Source organism: Silurus aristotelis, assembly GCF_946808225.1.
Source record: "Silurus aristotelis genome assembly, chromosome: 24".
NCBI lineage: Eukaryota > Metazoa > Chordata > Actinopteri > Siluriformes > Siluridae > Silurus > Silurus aristotelis.
In genome coordinates this window covers 16,085,733-16,106,176 of record NC_139597.1, presented here as the reverse complement: position 1 = coordinate 16,106,176, position 20,444 = coordinate 16,085,733, and the positions used below count along the sequence as shown (strand labels likewise).

The window sequence follows — 20,444 nt, the reverse complement described above, 5'->3', positions numbered from 1 at the left end:
AAGCAGCACCATAATAATTAAGAGCCCCCACTTTTTTGTTTTTGTTAAAACTTTTTTGTAAAAAAAAAAAAATCTCTTTTTTTTTTTCGTTTAATTTGTAGTTTTAAAGACTCTGACCCCAAGACACAACTGAATTCTCCAACTGTGATCTTGAAAATGTTTTGGCCATTCAAACGATCCTCTAGACAGTGCATTGAGACATTATAGGCATGTGTCCACTTCCAGCGTCTCATAATTTCTACTTCACTTGAACTTGTTGAATTATTGCCGTAATGCTGTATCAGCAGTATTTTTACTTATATAAATTCATAGGGATGCCAGTAAATGTGTCTCACATATTTGAAAAAATATTTTTTTTTTTTTTAAACAATTTGTGTTGTATTTGCTGTTGTTTGATATCCATCAGAGCAGAGTATTTTGGTGAAAACAAAAATCTTTTCATGAAAACAATTTACAAACATAATAGACAATTTTCGTCTATTGAAGTGTTCTTTGCTCATATTTACTAAAGGTCAACTGATTTTCTCTGGCTGATGCTGATGGCGATATTTAGAAACCAGGGCAGGGCTTCACCTCAAAATCGAACCATTAATTAAATTAAATTTATTTTTATTTGTATAGCGCTTAACAATATACATTTGTCTCAAAGCAGCTTTACACAGATAATGTGTACACAGGTTAACAAGACGTGATGCAGAAAATTGCTTAAATTAAACATTTATTGAACAACACGAGCCTCACAAATTACTGCCCTTGTTACCAGGTTTTGGTCTTCGTGCCGACCTGTAGCCTAAACTACAGCTGGTTGAAGGCTCGCTATCAGTACAATTCCAAAAAGTTACTCCCTTTCTCTCTCCAAATGTTATTCTCATTCATTCTCCAAATTAGCATTATATTTAACCAATAAAATATATAAGTCTAGATTAAGAAAATAAAGATAAGAACTTAAAGCCCAGGACACGCCAAGCCGATGGTGGGCTGGAGGGAAATGTCAGGGAGGGGTTTGAGCATCTGTCGGCTTTATTTTTTTTCCGCACCATTTGGCTCTGGTCAGACCGCTTCAGCTGTTTTACGGACAATTTTGCATGTCGAATCAGCTGCGGAGCTTGTCAGCAAGTAAGAGAACTCCAACGAGCTAATTAGCTTAGCGAATGAGCACACAAGAAAAAAACTGAACACACTTGTCATTCTTGCTCTTGTCTTTGCAACTTAGCAGACCTTTTTGCAAAAAGCCACAGGACTCTGTTATTAATGATCGTGGCAGGTATTATAGCTGCTTACTTTGTATATTTGCAGTTCTAGCTTTCCCCTCTTTGGATGCCTGTAGACTACTGCCCCCTGCTGGTATTGGGTGTTATCTTCTCTCACTCAAGTGCAGATTGTACATGCGCCTGCCTAAGAAACTCAGATTATTTTTCTTTGAGAAGAGAGTAATACTAATAAAGAGTAATAAGGCAGAGTGAGCACAGAAGGAGTCAGAGTTATATTCACACCCTTTGGCACCCTTATACAGTGACACTAAGGTTTCTTATTAAAACAACTGAGCCTTGCTCTGGGGCCCTACTGATCAGAATTTTATTGCCTTAACTAATGAGGTACCTCTCTCACTCACTTGTGTTGACTGTCTGATTGTGTACTTTGTAATATTCAGTACCACAGACCTTTTTTAGCCTCCCAGTACCACCACAGGTGTCAACTTGCCAGCTTATACCGGTCTTTGTGCACCTTTACTTTTTAGTATGCTCTTTAGTTTTTTTTTATTTTATTTGCCTATCTTCTGACAGTTAGCCTTCACACCGGGTTCCTGTTTGTTGGAACACATTCTAAAAAAACCACATCCCAGAATAGACAAGGAGTTCAGACTGATTGCATAGATTTTTTTTTTTATTATTATTATGAGGGCATTGAAAGGAGTTCCTGGCATTCCTCAGTTTCATACCGGGACCCATAGCAGTTAACCAACAACCAACAGTTAGTGGTGAAAAATGCAATGGTTTTCCTACAGTTGTTTTTTTCTCATGTGGATGAACTGTTCAGCATTACACCTACTTGCAGTGAAACAGTACTTGTCTACAAACAAGGGTTTTTTATAACCAGAATGCTGTTCAAATATAAATCCTAATATTAATATTGTATTGGAAAACACCAATTTTTATTTACAAAATATATTATTTTAGAATCAATACATTTTATATGATAATTTTGTATGCCTTCAGCTGCTGTCTCAGGAGTCCAGTAATAGAAAATCTTTAGACCCTACAGTATGGCTGGACAGACTGGCAGTAATCTTCAGGTAAGTCCTCATACATATTAACTTTTCTATATGTATGATGACTTTTCTATTTCTATATTTTCTATATGTACACTTTTTAAAATGGGTTTTAATATATACAGATAACTTTAGCAAACTCACTTGTTGAATTATTTTACATCTTAATTACACTTTACTGTTTATTTTCTCTTTAAATTCTGACTGCTGTTTAGACACACAAATCCTTTCGTAGAGAATGGACAAATCCACCCTTGTCAAAGAGTCATCCAGGAGGTAAAAAAAAAAAAAACACACACAGTTCTTGTTGACCTTTAAATCTGTCAAAATAAAAAATAACAAATTAATTAATTTAAAAAGTTTACATTTCCTAAAAACTAAAATTAATACTCTAATGGTAAACATCCTGCAACAGACAGAACATAGAAATAGATTAGAAAATAAAAGGCAGATGAATCTAAAATTATCTTTAGTGATGTTAATAAAAAAGTAATATATTTTAAATATATAATGAAGAAAAATATTTAGAAGCTTTTAAAATATTTGATCTTGTTTTGGCATAATTTTTTTCCCATGTAGACACACAGCAACTAGGGAATAAGGACTAATTTATTTCTGTCTTCAGATCTGGCCAGTGTTATCAGAAACATTGAACACACACCAGGCAGATAACCGCATTGTGGAGCGCTGCTGCCGCTGCCTGAGGTTTGCTGTGCGCTGTGTGGGAAAGGGATCAGCCGCGCTACTACAGCCACTCGTCACACAGGTCTGTTTTTGAGCTGTGGCCATTTTTTATTTCAATTCAGTTCAGTTTTATTTCTACAGTGCTTTTAACCATGGACATTCTCTCAAATCAGCTTTACAGGATGCAAGAATTATAGAACAAAATTGCTTTGTCTATTATTTTTATTAACATATTCAATATTTTTAGTTTGGGTGTTCAGATTAGTGGCATACTGTTATACCAAACAGCTGTCTAGATGGTAAATAATATTAATTATTGATGGCTTTGTTAAATTATACTTTAATTCATGGCAACCCAAAAACTCTTCAGTGCTTATCATATGCGTGTGCATACACATAAGGGCTGAAATGATTCCTCGGTTAATTTGAGTAATTCAAATACATAAAATTATCGAGGTAAATTATCTGCCCCGATGCTTTGTTTTGTCCATTTTACTACACGTGGAGCATTGTTTCCCCATGCACCATTATTACTGATGCACCACCCGCTAAACTCTGGAGCACTATGGACAGGTAAACACAAAAGTAGCTGCAGAATAAAATAAAAAAATAGATGATCGGGGAGAAAAGAAATGAGGGGCAAGGAGAAAATCATGAATTAAGCCCATTTCTAATACATGAAAAAGTTGTTTTTTTTATCGCACCTATTTTTTTATTTGTAATTATTTTTGCCATTTTCTGGCAGCGTTACCCCTCTGTAGTGCCAGAAAGCTTTACACATTAAAAATGAAATGGGATACATTTAGTTGAATCACATGGTATCAAACTAAGCCTTCGATCCCTGGAGTTTGGGATAATTTCAAACTAAAACATAAAGAAAACACTGTACTTTTTTTTTTGAATACTAATCTGAAATTTATTTTTATATTTTTATTATATTTTCAATTTGTATATTTGTATTTACATTTTGATCTTGTATATTTAGTATTGCACTTTTAATAAAAAAAAACTTCTGATTTCTGAAAATCTGATTTCTGTATGGAATAATCGGTAGAATAATTAATTACTAAAATAATTGACAGCAACAGCTCTAATACACATAGCTGTGCACACCTCTATAATCTCAAATCGTTTTTATTTTTGGGTATGTGAGGAAATTACAAGCAGTTTAACATCAAGCAATGAGCAAATTCAGAAAATTGTAAGAAAAAATGATAAGGACAAAGAAGATCGTAATGGAGAAGTTTATAACGGCGTAGCAGTGACAAAATACACTAAGCAATTTGGGTTCTTTGGAGTCAGAAAGAAACCAGAGCAAACTCTGCCCAAATATTTTATATTGTTCTTCCCAGAGGTCAGCAGGTGGTAATCACCGGTATTCACACCTTTGCGGGCACCGGCCCCCCAGCAGGTCAGGATGCATGGTCTCAGATACCTTTTGGTTAGAGATAGTCCTTGATGGCTTGTTGCTTCTCCCAGACTGATTAAATTAGGTCTATGATTCTGATTGATACAACTGAAATTCTTCATTAAAACTACGTAACTACTTTTTATCAATTTTGAGCCGTTTTGCGGATGAGCTGATTTTGATATAGCGTGGGGTGGAATCTGGATTAAGGCAGTCTGTAATTCTTACAATATCTTCCTATTTGTTTTGGTTATGTATTAGGTCAAACATAACAACTCACATGTATGATTATTTTAAATACATTTAAAAGAATAATACTATTTTTAACTGTACTATAGGAAAAAAAATTGTTCATGGAGGTTAGAGAACACCAGAGGTGTATACTTACTAGCATTACTGTAATTGAATTTATTTTTTGTTTTATTCCACGATTCAAAGTAGTTTTTACAAATGATTATAAATAAACTGTAAATAATATTTCCACCTCTAATATTTCGCAGGCAAATTTTTTAATTAGTTATTGACTTACCTGATGTCTGGAACCCACAGACAACTATGTAGTTTGGATCAAGTGATTGACTTGGCCACTGTAGAATATTCTACATTTTTAACTTCCAAAACTCCTGGGTTACTTTATCTGTATGTTTTGGTTCACTGTCTATATATATATATATATATACATACATGAACTGTTTGTGAGCCTTTTTTTTGTAAATTATTCTTATTTTCGATGATTTATTTTTTTTTTTCCAGAACTGTTTTTTTTTTTTTTTTTTTTTGGGCCAAAGATTTTGTTTGGCAAAGCTTAATCTGGAATTTCTGTTTTTAAGGTTTAAAGATCGTTTGCACTTTGTGGTGAACCCTCTGTATTTGCTCTTGTCAAGTCTTCTGTCTCTTTTGTAGACTTTGACAATGACACACTTACCTCCAGGAGAGTGTTTTTCATGTTGATAAGCTCACCAGTGCATTCTTTTTTTCAAGCCCTTTCACCTACATGGCTCCTTGAACCACATGATATGGGTTCACAGCAACAGCTTTTAAATGTAAATGCCATACTTAAAATCAACAAATTATGGGGTAGCCCACACCTGTTCATGAAACAACTTTTGAGTTGATTTTTCAATTACTTTTGTTCTCTTGGAAAAAAAAATCAAAATATATTTGTTGCTTCTTCCACTTCACATGTTCTCAAATTAAATCTAAGATTTGCATTTTATGCCCATATTTATTGTACAGTTTACAATGAATATGTTTTGGTAAACAGCTAAAAACAAAAATTGTGCCTGTGTTCAAATATATTAATAATCTGTTATATATCTGTAATAATATTATGGTGAAACACAACTTGTTCTTTATTTTGCTTTTTCTGCTCTCGCATGCACGTTCTCACATTGTTATGGAAGACATTTATGCAAATCTACAACAAATCTACAGCTCAAAGGTATACATCAGCCCTAAGCAATGTATGGGACTGGATAAGTAAATAGGTCCACCATTTTATAGTGTGCTCTTGAAAGGTCTTAACGCTACAAACTTTTCACTTCTGAAAATTACTTATTTAGATCTGTCTCTTTATGTTGAGTAAGAATGTTTTTGTGTTTGACACAGCTGTGTGCTGTTTCAGATGGTGAGTGTGTACCAGGTGTACCCACACTCATGCTTCCTGTACTTGGGCAGTATTCTGGTGGATGAATATGGCATGGAGGAGGGCTGTAGACAAGGCCTGCTGGACATGCTACAGGTGATACACACATTTTACACACACAAAATGTCGGGATGCACTGAATTTTCGATTTTTGGCTGAAAGAAAAGAAAGGCTGAAAATACAAACCGAAAATATGCAACCCTGCCCCCCCCCCCCCCCCCCCCCCACACACACACACACACACACACACACAGCCAAAGGGCAATTATGTCATCGGTATGGATGTATTTTAAAGTAATATTTTAAAGCAGTAGTGTCACTGCTACATCACAACTGGACACGTATCTCGCTAAAACCTGCCACTTTTACTGAAATAGAAAGCGGTCCAATTTGCTATGTGCAGTTACTTTTAAATTTGTGTACCCTTAAAAGAAAATTTCTCAACATGTGGCTACATCTGTTGTTTACAGTTTGAGGTTGGTCCTCGTTTGTTTTACTGCTATTTTGCACAATAACTGTTACATTTTATGTTTAAATTAACTCTATAGGGAATAATATATTTAAGTTTGTTCTAAAACATTTTGTTTAATACTTGGTTTGATACTTTTGTTTTTCCAATTTGTAGTTTTTCAGTTCAGATAACACATTTTCACAAAATTAAAAACTCTTATATAAATACATTAAATTATGCAAAAAGTATTTTAAAATAATTCTTAAAAAGTAAGTTTTGGTTTTCAGATAAATGGATCCAAGTTTTTCCATTTTGGTGCACCTCTAAAAGCTCTACAAAGCTCTCTATTGTCTCGAATATATAGAGACATCAAACAAGTTATGTACTGCTATATTTTTTTTGTTTGTGTCAGATTTCAACAGCAACATCACTTCTTATTGCAGTAACACCCTGGATAAACATTTGTGAAGTTTTCCACTATTCATTTATGCAATGATGAAGTTCTAAAATATATTTTGTCATTTATATACTACATACTAGATGATTGTGATAATGTGCTTAAAATATATTTTACACAAACACCTTTTACATTTCATATGTATTAGGGAGGTTCCTCTCCATACCAGATGTTCTTTTCCTGTTCTGTCTCCAGGAAGGTGCAGCTCTACCTCTGCGGTGTTAATCTGTATTCTATGTGACTCTCAGGATACGCCTCGGTTCACATAGCAGCAGTGGTGATGAGAGAACGTTCTTGAGAAACAGTTTAGCAACAAAAAAAAATCCATCTACCGTATTTTTTGGACTTATAAGCCGCCACTTTTTTCCCACGTTTTAAACCCCGTGGCTTAAACAAAGAAGTGGCTAATATATGGATTTTTCCTGGGGTTTCCCGGTTTCACAAACTTCAAGCCAAAAAACTGAGCGACATAACGTTAGACCAATGACATTTTCGAAACGGAAACGAAAAAACACACCTCACCCGTGTTCTGAGCTGCACGGCATCGGGAGAAAAACTTCCACCGGTGGCGAACGACAATGGCAAAAGATGCCATCTAGCTGCGGCGTCTCGAGCTCGTACCTCGATGCCATCTAGCTGCGGCGTCTCGAGCTCGTACCTCAATTTTTTTGCTCGCGTAACAAAGCAAAAAAAAACGACAGAGTGACCGCTCGTACCTCGGAAAACTCGTACATTAATGCACTCGTAGGTCAAGGTACCACTGTACTTGTGAAAGGAAGGAGAAAGACAGTGAACAATGACTTTCTTGGTAGGCTACTGTTTAGATACAAGCCGTTGTAACGCGCTGAGTCTGGGTCATGGGAAAGCTCGCTAAAACTCCAGTTGCAACAGAAATCATATAAGCACAGACAGGTTTCCAAAACTCGTGCTTTTTAATTTTTCTTGGCAACAGCGTTATGGGTTAGTCAAAGAAACTTAGAAAATGAGCATCAGAAAATAAAAAGGACATAATCCTCGGTCTCCACACACTCAGTAATACCGGAAGAATGCAGTGGCATGCTATTCCCAAAATACCGCTATGCTCTTAATAGAAGCGCAACATATTGCATTTAGTGTCTTTCGTTAAAGCCTGTGTAAAGTTCATTAGTTATAGTGTAGACAGGTTTATAGACAGGTGCGGCTTATTTATGTTAAAAATTAAAATCCTTGTCAAATTCAGTGCTTATATAATGGTGCGCTTTATAGTCCGGAAATTACGGTACATACAAAAAAAGTTTGTCACAAATTATTAGTCACGTTCTAAATAATAAAAATATTGTGCATCTACTAATAATGATCTGCACGCATGGTGTTATTTGCTAGCTTTATTGTTCTTACCCCGTGCCTGCTTGTGCGCGAGTTGTTTTTGTTTTGCCGATCGGTTGATCACAACTGTAGTTAGGACACCGGCAAGATCACAACACTTGGTTTATTGAACACATGGTACATTAGCTACAGCGAATTAAAAAGTGGACCTCATCTTACAACTCTTGCGCACTGTTCTCGCAGAATTATCTCCAGATCTTACTTAATGTTGGTAGTACATTATTTCTAACCGTAAATTTCACACCCTAAATATATCGTTGTTTTTTTGGGGGTTTTTTTTAAATAAAAAATTATACAAATGGTTGAATAAATTACTCACCTTTTTGTATGCATGTTTTCCTTATATTCCCTGATTTTGTCTTTTTCTTAATTGAGATTATTTGTTAAGGCTTGCCTGTAATGGATTTAATGTTGACTTTCACAGGCTCTCTGCATGCCCACCTTTCAGCTGCTGGAGCAGCCCAATGGCCTGCGCAACCACCCTGACACTGTTGATGATCTGTTCAGACTCGCTACTAGGTACTTAATTTATTTTTTGTATATTTTTGTATCGGGGATTTTAAAAATAGTGATAAAAACTGTTTGTTTGGCAGTGTTTGGGTTTAAAACGGAAATAGCAAAGTCTGTTGTAAAAATGTAATGTAATGACATTTCTTTCCTCTCCCATAAAGTTTGCTCCACTTAAGGAGTTTAATTCAACATTATTTGGACATAAATAGGCTTAAATATTGCTAGCCACATAGATTATTTAAATATTACCACAATTCTAAAATGTTAATAAAAAAGTGTAATAAGCAATGATTTGCTAACCTCATATACCCTATGTTTTATTTACCATAGAACATAGAAAACATATCTAGTGTTTAAAATGAGGAAATGTTCCATTTTATCGAAGAAATGGGGTAATTTTGAATTTGGTGTCAAAACGGTGACCTTAGAGCTTTATCTTCATCTTCTTGAAGAGGGTAAAATCCGCAGGAGTTAAATTTGGCGAGTAGAGTGGGTGTGGAAGTAATGTTTCTGGCGAGAAACGAGAAACTCACGAGTGAGTTATTCACGACTTAAGATCAGTGCTCTTTGGGACTGTGCGTGCAACCTTGTACTGCCATCTGTTGATGTACTAAAAAAGGAGTCTTGAAACATTTTGATACCACCTCGTAATATCAAAGATTCAGAGCAGCTGGGGAAATCTCGTGTGTAAGAGACAAGGACAAAAACATGGCTTTGCTTGGTTCCCATGCTATTTTTAGGTCCTTGAATAATAATAATTATAATAATCTTTATTATAAACAGCGCCTGTAAACGTAGATTTTTAAGCGTAGAATAAAAAACGTTAAAGATTACATTTAAAAACAAAAATAATTATTTCCATAATAAAACTAATGGGGAAGAATAAAATAAGTAAATATATCACAAAACTAAAATAATCACATAAAAGCTATTCTGAAAAAGTGAGTTAAGAGCAAATTTAATAATATAATTTAATAGTCTAATCTCAGTAGGGAGAGAATTCCACAGCTTTGGTGCATGTGAGGAAAAAGCCTGATCACCCATAGACCGTAAACGGGTAGGAGGAACAAAAGACAGGAACCAGAGGAATGGAGATCTCGCCTTGGAGTGTAAAGCCTTAGAATTTTTAATATCGAACCAGAATCTGACAGGGAGCTGATACGATGACTTCAAGACTGGAAAGATTTGCTCACCAGACTTGGTTTCAGTTAGAATCATAGCAGCTGAATTTTGGACAACCTGTAATTTGTTTAATGTAGATTTTGAAACCCCGACAAGCAAAGCATTACAGTAATATATATATATATATATATATATATATATATATATATATATATATATATATATATATATATATATATATATATATATATATTGCCTTGTGAATTTGATAGGTGCTTGATAAATGGTGCTTTTAAAAGTCCTTGAAAGTTTTTTAATCTGGTGTTTATGAAAGAGTGGTACCCTGTTTGTAGTAGAGGAGTCTATATGCTGAAATGGTCTGCCTGTAGTCCAGTTTTTTTCAGCAATTTAAAACATTTTGCACGTTATGAAATGAAAAGAAGACAAAGCAGACCCAGGATTGTTGAGCAGCTAGAATCCTAGAATCTATACACAAATTTGACATTTCCTCTTCCAGCAAATGGTCTCTCCTTAGTTCTTCTATCAGCTGCTCCCAATAGGGGCCGCCACAGCGGATCATTCGTCTCCATAGCCCCTGTTTGCTACATCTGCCTCTTTCAAACCATCTTACCTGCATGTCTTTTCTCACCACATCCATAAACCTCATCCTTGGGCTTCCTCTTTTCCTCCTTACTGGTGGCTCCATCCATAGCATTCTCCTACCAATATACCCCATGTCCATCCTTTGCATATGTCCAAACCATTTCAATTGCGCCTCCTTCACTTTGTCCCCAAAACGTCCTACATGCATACTACTTCTTTTCTTCTTTCGGCTTCTCCCATTAGGGGTCGCCACAGCGGATCGTCCCGATTCGTGATCCGCATGTTTGATTTGGCACACGTTTTACGCTGGATGCCCTTCCTAACGCAACCCTCCCCATTAATCCCGGGCTTGGGACCGGCACTAAAGCGTGTGTAATCCTAATGGCTGGGCCACATGCATACTAAACGTACTAATAAACTTGTTTCTAATCCTGTCCATGTTTGTCACTCCCAACGAAAACCTTAACATCTTCAGCTCTGCTACCTCCAGCGCCACCTCCTGTCTTTTAATCAATGCCACTGTTTTTAAACCAGACTTTGGCAAACTACGGCCCGCGGGATTTATTAATCCGGCCCGCCGAACGTGACCAAATTATATCAAAATCGGTACGGGTAAACCTTGTTCAATTTATCTTTCCCCTGTAATTCCCACGTTACCCCAAAAGATGTCGCACTTCAGCTACATTGACCTTGTTCGCGTGTATTGCTCTTTTCTTCTCTTATGAGCCCTTCTGCAAAAATTTGCTTATCAAAGAAAAGTGGATTGTGAACGCGAGTGTTTAATACAGAGTGGACAACAAAATATTTTTTCGCTGATCAAAAGCTGTATGCCTAATATGCCAAGAAACTGTCGCCGTTTTTAAAGAGTACAATATCAGCGGTCACTTTGCACTTTTCAACTGGTGTCCTGTCCCCTGCCACAAGACCCTGAAACCGCACCACAAGAAGTGCAATTGGAACTGATCGATCTTCAGTCTGACTTCATCTTAAAGGAGAAGTTCAGCTCTCTTAAACTGAATGACGTTCATGCTTCATTTAACAAAGCCATGTTTCCAAACCTCTGGAAAACGGCACAGAAGTTGCTGACTTTGTTTAGTTCAGATCCAGGTTACACAACAAAACTTACTCCAGACTTTGATAACCTGGCTAAATAAGGAGATCAACAACACTGTTCCTACTGAAACTGAACTTGAGTTTTTCTGCTGTGTTTATTCAACTGAAATTTAATAAATTAATTATTAATTTAATTAATGCATTTGGAAAACAATTTGTACAATAAACCTTGCATATTCATGCTTTGCTACATGTTACAGGTCTAATCTCTAATGTAATTTTAGAACCCATTGCGGTGTTGTGAGTCAAAAAGTTGGCCCATCCCTGCTCTAAACCATACAACACTGCAGGTCTCACCACAGTCCTAAAAACTTTCCCTTTCACTCTTGCAGATACTCTTCTATCACAAATCACTCCTGCCACTCTTCTCCACCCTGCCTGCACTCTTTTCTTCACTTCTCTAACACCCTCCATTACTTTGCACTGTTGACCCCAGGTACCTGAACTCCTCCACCTCTTCTTCCTGCAACCGCACCAGTCCACTGTCTTCCCTCTCATTCACACACATGTACTCTGTATTACTCCTACTGACTTTCATTCCCCTTCTCTCAAGCATGTACCTCCACCTCTCCAGGCTCTTCTCCAACTGCTCCCTTCTCTCACCACAAATCACAATATTATCCACAAACATCATACAAACATTTTTTGTAACTCTTCCATTGAGAGTTTATCATTTAATTCAGTACTTGTTCAAAAATACTTTTGTTTAGCAGTGAAAAATGTGTGTTTTTGTCTATTATTTCGTGTTCCATTTAGGTTTATTCAGCGCAGCCCTGTCACATTGCTAAGCAGCAGTATCATTGTCCACATCATCCAGTGTGCCATTGCAGCCACGACGCTTGACCACCGAGACGCTAACTGCAGTGTTATGAAGTTTGTCAGAGACCTCATTCACACTGGGGTTTCCAATGATGTAAGTAAAACAGAGTGCAGCTGCATTTAAATGAAAATTACTGCTGGTGCTGAATGGAAAATAGTACATAATTTGGCGAGCAGTTTTAAAACATGCACATTGTGTAATTGAAGAAAATGAAAAATTGTAGTCTTGAATATTCTCTCTCTTCTCTATCCTTAGCATGAGGATGACTTTGAGGTGCGGAAACGTCTGATTGCTCAGGCAATGCAGCAGCATGGGCAGCAACTAGTAACACAGCTAATACACACCTGCTGTTTCTGCCTGCCTTCATACACGCTGCCAGATGTGGCTGAAGTGCTTTGGGAGATCATGGTATTTGATCGACCGGTAAGGCTTTTTAAAAGTTGCATGGGTGTAAAATAGTGTCCAATAATACTTTTGTAAAATGTGTTGGTGTATTAAATAACAGGAATGCTGTTATTTACCTTTGCTGATGCACAGGTCATGGATATATTTTGTGTTCAGGTCCAACATTTTTATAATCAAGCATGTGTATTTTACATTTATGACATTTGGCAGGCAGCCTGATCTGAGTGACTTACAGTTACCTTATCTGAACAGGACTTTGCTTAGTGGCACAGCAGTGGCAGCTTGGTGTGGTTGAGATTTTAAGCCAAAGTCCAAAAACTTGTGGTACGGCCCAATTGATAGGGCCAAATTGTATTAAGAATTAGTAACAAATACAATCAACATTATTTAGTGTATAGAATTATGGTAATTCTTTTTTTTTTTTTACTTTTACCATTTGCTTGCTTATCTGTATTGTGCATTATTAATTAGCTGACAATTTTTAGGGCTCTTTAGAGTTCACACCTTGGAAGGCATAGTTTTCAGTGATTCTGAAAACTATGTCCTCAAACACTACAGTACAGGCATGTTGTGATTGGCAATATAGAACAAACTCTATATACAGTAATTATCTGCTTATTTGATTGTAATAAGATTCAGCCTGAGTTTTTTTTTTATTTTTGTTTTTTATTACATATATTGTTTGTTTAATTGTGAAACATGTTTATCTTTAAAAAAAAAAAAAAAAAAAAAAAGACATTGTACAGCATACAAATATTCTAGACTATTTTTCCTTTTACTTGTGGCAACAGTTTCGAAAGATCCCTATATGGGTGTAATGGTCAGGTGTTTTGGTCATATAGTATATAATATGCCTTATTCTACTGAGCAGGGCAATGGGATCATTTTTTTTCACACAAATAGAATTTTTTTTTCCTCTAGACACTTGAGCAAGTCTAAACTGACTCACTGAGTCTTTGTCTGTCCTTGTCCAGATATTTTGCCGCTGGCTTGAAGTGGCTCTAAAAAGCCTTCCCAAGGAGATGTCAGGAGGAGCTGTAACAGTCACTCACAAACAGCTAACAGACTTTCATAAGCAGATCACAAGGTAAGTTTAGTCTCTAGCCTCTAGAGATATGCTCACAGTTTTATCCAATACTGATTATCAGCTACTTTGTACTTTGTTTTTAATAATTATAGCTGACAATACATTTGTTTTCTATAAATAAATACATTTCTATATCCTATAAATAAACTAAATTATAATATTCAAAATGTAATTTTGTAAATAAAAATATACTTAAAATTATTCAAATAAAAAAAAAATTCTACATATCATGGCTGTATTACTTCTTAACACCACCAGCATAAGATTAGTTTCCACTTGTGCCACCAAACATCTGGCACCCAGATGTTAGCAGCGGATCCTTTATCCTGCAAGTGAGGTGGAGCCTTAAACCATTCAGAATCAGGTTTATTGGCCAAGTGTGACACACACACACACAAGGAATTTGGTTACTTTTGTAACTCTCAAAAGTACAGACATGTGCACAAGTGTATTGCAGTGTGGTTGTACAGGGAGTTTTATCCTACTGAAAGTCAGAACTGGGTCAGCAATTATATCTACGTAGGTGGTACATGTCAAAGATAAACACATTAATGTTAGGATCCAAACTACCCAGCAGAACATCACCTAGAGGTTCACACTGCTGTCCAACTGATGTAAAAGAATGCTTGATATATCAGATCAGGACTCCATGGTCTAATTCTGATGTTACAGTGTTCATTGTAGAAGAGTCTGGGTAGAGTACAGGGGCCACCATGGGCTCTCGGGCCACTCTGCAGTTATGCAGCTTCATTTACAGCAAGCTGTAATGCATTGTGTTCTGACACCTTCCTATTAGACTTTTTTTTTAGCATTTTGTGCAGCATATTTCTTCTGTTTCCAAAATGTTCACTTAATTAGTTGACCGTTCACTTGCTGAAATATATATCCCAAACTCTTTACATCTGTTATTCATACAAATTAGGCATGACACCATGACAGAACATAGAATTCTTCAGATTTAATGGTGCTTGTGATCAGTCATTTTTCAGTGCCTTTTTCTCATATGAAGGTCTTACAAGACCTGAACAAATCATAATAAAACTTGTTTGCAACGTAGTTGTGGTCGATATGAGAAACAGAGGAAGCACAATGCAGGCATACCTGATGAGTGTTTTATCTGTTTGTGTAATTGTTTACTTTACTTTACTTATGGTCATCTTTATCATTCTTTACATTTCTTCAGAAAACGTATCGTGAGCTACTTTGTTCAAAAAGACAAGTTTGTAAGACATCTTCATAGGTTGCATATGACTGGACATAGTTTGAAATGATTAGTCTACAGGTAAAGGTGGTGTTCCTAAATATATATTATCCTAATAGTATAAACAGTATTCTTGTGTGTTGTCAGGTTTTCATTGGGCTGTTAATTGACTTTGTATTCATTGCTATGCATATACAAACAGCAGGTACAATAATCTAGCATCAGTGTTTCATATGGAAAAATAGGGCAGCAGATATTCAGTTGTCACCTTTATATTAGGATTGTATGAATGAGACTATTATAGAAACAAAAAAACGTGTGGCATTTTAGGTTTGGTCATAATATCAGCATTTTCTGATTTTGATAATTCAACAATTTAAGTGTAGTATACACCAAACAGGCATGACATCATGACCAGTGAAGTGAATAAAACTGATTATCTTTTCATCATAGCCCCTTTTATTGGGTGGGATATATAAGACAGCAAGTGAAAATTTTGTCCTCAAAGTTGGTGTGTTGTAAGCCGGATAAATGGGCAAGCAGCTGAATTTGAGCATGTTTGACAAGGGCCACATTGTGATGTCAGTGCACACTCCACATGTATGCTATAATATTGTCAAATCACTTAGTTTTCCTCTTCAATCTTCAGATCAAACCTAGATATCACATTCAGAGTAAAAGGTGTTTATTTATGAGCTTTGTTGTTTAATGTTCTTCCATAATTCTGGGGTTATTTGATGGATAATAAGTAAGAGTAAACACAGCACAATACTCTTATTCTGCTTTTTAATTAAGCCATTTAGATTCTAGGACCAAATGGAGATAGAGCTATGTAAAAATCCATTACAGCACAGTCTGGTCCCTTCCCTTTTAAATGGCTCAGTATTTGGTTCATGCCTATTTCATTGTTCAAAATGATTGTCAATATATCAAAAATATCTACTTCATAAACTTTCACTACTATTTCACAAATGTGTTACTACCGATTCCTGCTTGCTGTGTAATATGCTCAGTTAATGTGGTTTTATTTACTTATCTTCTCGCTTGCTTGTGTTCAGTGCAGAGGAATGTAAGCAGGTATGTTGGGCAGTGAGAGAATTCACCAGGCTTTATCGATAGCTGGATTTGCACACTCATGCTTCAGTGTCAGAGTGTCAGGTAAGAGAAAGTTGAAACATGTTATAACAGCCTGTGTGCTGGTTTTGTTCCACATATCTTTACATTGAAATTCTCATTTTCCCCTTTCTTTAGGTCAAATCTTGTGTTTGTAAACATCAAAATGACAACAGAGAGGCTCTGAATTGGATGCTTTTTGAAAAATTAAAAAGATTTTTGGGACTAAGCACCATGGAGAGCCGGTGAGACAGTGCAGCTTCGGGGTGAAAGGAAATGCTTTCAGGGAGAGAAGAAAAGTCCATTCCCTTCCTTTGCTCGCTTGCTAAGCACACTGCTGCTATAGCCACAAGAAGTAATCTTGTTAAAGAGTGCAAGAAAGTGTACACCCATATTCAGCCAAAACAAAAAAATAAAACAAGAAATGTGCCTGGTTGCAGCTCATAACTCATTGTAGAAAAAATAGACTTTAGACATTTTTTTAAACAGAAATGGAGAGATTTATTTTCATGGACGTGTCTTTATGAATCAGCTTGTTGCTGTCACTATTATAAAATGATGCTCAAGGACTTGGCAGTGGAAGGGAAATACTGGGTGTTTTGAATCTTTTTATCATTGACGGACTTTTACCATCATGAATGAGTAACAGATTGGATTAACCGAAATGTATACATTTTGTTCTTCCACTTTTTTGGCATAGCGAGAAGCACAACCCATCGGCAATGTGTAGCCATCTCATGAACAATAAAATCAAATTGGCCGTGAGGAAAGATCTTGTATGAGCATCATTTCAACATTTGTACAAGAATTCTTGACTTTCCTTTTCTCTTTGTCTAAACATGTTTGAACCTATTTCATTTTATCAGATAAACTTGTTCAGTCACAAATACATGCACACAATTTTAAGTAACTGCTCGTTTCAAGTATTTCCTTCTAAGTGGGTATTTAAGCTCTATACCAAATCTGGCAGCAGTACAAACCTGTGTCTTGGTTGTTTTCACTGATGTAAAACAATGAAACAATGGCCCTTATGTGTAAAGTTTAAATTTATTCAATGTTTACTCTTCAAAAGGGGAGATTAAAAATGTATAAAAGTTATAGTCATCTTTCTGGTTTTCAGTTTTTTGAACGAATCCACATTAGGAATGCATATATTTTATGGAAAACCTAAAATCCTGACTGATTTATTAAGGAAGATCGTTTATTTGATTTTTCATCTTTGCTCCAATTTGTCATTATAATAGTAAAGGTGGTTTTGTCACAAAGCTCCTTAATCCCTAATGAACAAGTTAACATTAGCAAAGAAACCATGAAGATCTTATCAGTAGTGATAACATTACTATTATTACTCTTAGATTATTACTAGAGGCACTGCAAATAGTGCATAACAAAAATGAAAATTGTGATATTTGGTATACAGTAAACAGATCAAAGATGCCTCACGGTAAGAAGGGTCATGTATCAGAAATATTTTTTCTTCAATCATTACAAAGATGTTACTCAAACATTACTGTTTTGTCAGGCTACTTTCAAGCTATCAATAATTTTTCTTGCGGCAATTGTTAGCACAATATTTCAAAAAGAAGAGGATGAATGTTTGTAGAATTTGTGGTATTCTTAATGTGATCTGAAAACATTCGACCTTGCTGTTGCAAAATCAAATATATTCATTTACTGAAGTTTACCTATTAATTCTGACAGTGTTACAGGCATAACAAGAATAATTTGTCATGTTAGCCATTGGTGTTAAATTCTCTGTGTTTTCTGTTTCACCTACACCTCTTATGCATTTCTTTTGTGTCTCAATTGAAATTACTTTGTTCTAAGGTATGGTATAAACGTTATTTGAATCATTTTCAATGGAAGTCTAATTTATGTATTTTATTATTCTTTATCATTCATTATTCACCATTCTTTATTTTACTCAAGGGAAATTGTTATGCTATAGTATAGGGTTGTTCTATACAACTGTGTGCTTCTGACTTTGTGTCATCAGTTTGAGGAAGAAGCACCTATGGGTTTGATGGTCTATAATAGTGTCTTATTAGATGTCCACTGATGCCAGTTATAAACAGCAGCTCCTTTACATTTGCTGGGAACCACATTTTGGCTTGCAGCTTGTATCACATTAGATACAATATGAAAAATATGTAATGCAGAACAGTCTACAGGACGTCTTGTTCAGGAGTTGAAAATGTCAAAGTAATGTACGGCAAATTGCTATATTTTGTATGTTATTTGGTTTTTAAAATGTATGAATGAAAAAAAAATTTCCCCAGCAGCACTGTTTTTTTTTTTTTTTTTTAGTGTTTTACAATGTTTGTAGGGTCCACAAATTATGTGGTCTATTTGCAATCATTTACTGGCAAGATTGGGTAACTCTGTTCATGATAATTTCAGCTTCCTGTTTGTTTGTTTTTGTTTTTTGTTTTTTTTTTTTTGGGGGGGGGGGGGGGTTCTGACAGGGTAGAACCAGATGTGGTCTTCTACTGTTGTAATGCATCTGTCTCAAGATTCAACTTGATTTGAAATTATTTTCCACTCACCAAAAATGTACAGATTGATTATTCGACCTACTGTAGCCACATACATGAGTTCATTGATTCCCACAACAATCAGCTAGCATTGCTTTGATTAGGAGGGTGAGGGAGTACGTCTAGTTTTGCATCTGATTATCCTAGTTTACTCCAAAACAACCTAATTCGTGGTGTTAGTTTTATTAACTTATTGAGACTTTAAAATTGTAGGATGCTTTGATAAATAATCAGCTCCAGCAGTTCTGCTACATGCTCTGTCATCCACCTAAATAACTTGAGCTCGTTTTAGAAGCTTAAAATGCCAATCTAACTAAATTTAATCGTGGCGGGTGATGCTTTCTCTTTTTGTTCCACCTTGAGTGCAGATTCAATACTGAGCCTATAGAGGGCAGGCATTAATCTGTGTGTGTGTGTGTGTGTGTGTGTGTGTGTGTGTGTGTGTGTGTGTGTGTGTGTGTGTGTGTGTGTGTGTGTGTGTGTGTGTGTGTGTGTGTGTGTGTGTGTGTGTGTGTGTGTGTGTGTGTGTGTGTGTGTGTGTGTGTGTGTGTGTGTGTGTGTGTGTATAAAAGAATTATGTATATGTGTATATACATACAAAGTGTGTATAGCACTTTTGCAAATAAATTTATTTTTATCTGTATTCAAGGTTGTTCTATAATTGTAATTCTTGTATGTGTATTTCTTACACATTAAGATGTTTAATTTCCAGTTATGAATCAATATACAAACCTCTGTGTAAGTGGTTTTTAATGTCTTGTAAAAATGTCTTGTTTCCCTGTATAGTCTATATTAAAGAGCATTTGTTCCTAGACGCTAAAATGTTGTGGGCTCAGAAAACTCTATATTCGGATAGACTTATAGAGTAATTTAAAACACTTTATAGCCCAGAGCATATTTTATGATTTAAATGGCCATGTTGTATTGAAATGTATATATGGGTCATTAAATTTTTTATTAATTCTCAGAATTATCCTCATGTTTTAAGGTTTGCAGTGCTGAAAACTGTTGGTGCTATTACAACCCCAAATCCAGGTTAGGATGCTGTGTACAAATTAACCCATACTTTGTACTTGCACTAGAACATATAAAACAAATCAATCGTTTAAACTAAAGGAAAATACCACTTTAAGGAAAGAAATTTTTAACTTTTAATTTGATGGCCACAACATGTCAAAAAAGTTGGGACAGGGGCAACAAAAGGCTGGAAATGTTTGTGCTACTAAAATAAAAATTTTCCCAACAATTTAGTTTAACTGGCAACAGGTCAGTAACATAATTGGGTTTAAATAGTCCAAAAAGTGTCCACAAATTGTAGAACAATTTAAGAATAATGTTCCTCATCGTCAAATTGTGATAGAACGATTACAAACTGATAAGTCAAATAAAACCTGAGCAAGGAGAGGACTTCCATCAACATTTTTAGTCTATGAAGGAGAACAGGATCAAGTCAAGAAGCTTTTATTGTCATTTCTACCATATATAGCTGATGCAGTACACCGTAAATTGTAACAACATTCCTCCAGAACCCTGGTGCTACATTAAACAACATAGAGCTACATAACAGAACACAGAGCAAGTACTGAAGTAAGTGTCCTCGCCACATAAAGTGCATTGTGTGCAACCGAGCGCAAACAGTGCAGACAGACAACACAAC

The 20,444-nt window shown here is 35.7% G+C and overlaps 1 protein-coding gene and 1 long non-coding RNA gene across 2 annotated transcripts in view; one reads left to right on the top strand and one right to left on the bottom strand.

The window, feature by feature from the left end:
- The window catches only part of tnpo3 (transportin 3), a 42,629-nt gene extending 25,606 nt beyond the window's left edge, over positions 1–17,023 (top strand). Inside the window, exons 14-23 of the mRNA XM_083528366.1 lie at positions 2,217–2,293; positions 2,485–2,545; positions 2,895–3,035; positions 5,986–6,102; positions 8,704–8,798; positions 12,384–12,540; positions 12,703–12,870; positions 13,827–13,939; positions 16,199–16,298; positions 16,392–17,023. Coding sequence (XP_083384492.1) covers positions 2,217–2,293; positions 2,485–2,545; positions 2,895–3,035; positions 5,986–6,102; positions 8,704–8,798; positions 12,384–12,540; positions 12,703–12,870; positions 13,827–13,939; positions 16,199–16,259 — 990 coding nt within the window. The 3' untranslated portion in view covers positions 16,260–16,298; positions 16,392–17,023. The remainder of the gene's footprint in view (positions 1–2,216; positions 2,294–2,484; positions 2,546–2,894; positions 3,036–5,985; positions 6,103–8,703; positions 8,799–12,383; positions 12,541–12,702; positions 12,871–13,826; positions 13,940–16,198; positions 16,299–16,391) is intronic.
- The window catches only part of LOC310719250, a 139,916-nt gene continuing 119,586 nt past the window's right edge, over positions 115–20,444 (bottom strand). Inside the window, exon 2 of the long non-coding RNA XR_014531417.1 lies at positions 115–736. This is a non-coding gene — a long non-coding RNA (uncharacterized lncRNA). The remainder of the gene's footprint in view (positions 737–20,444) is intronic.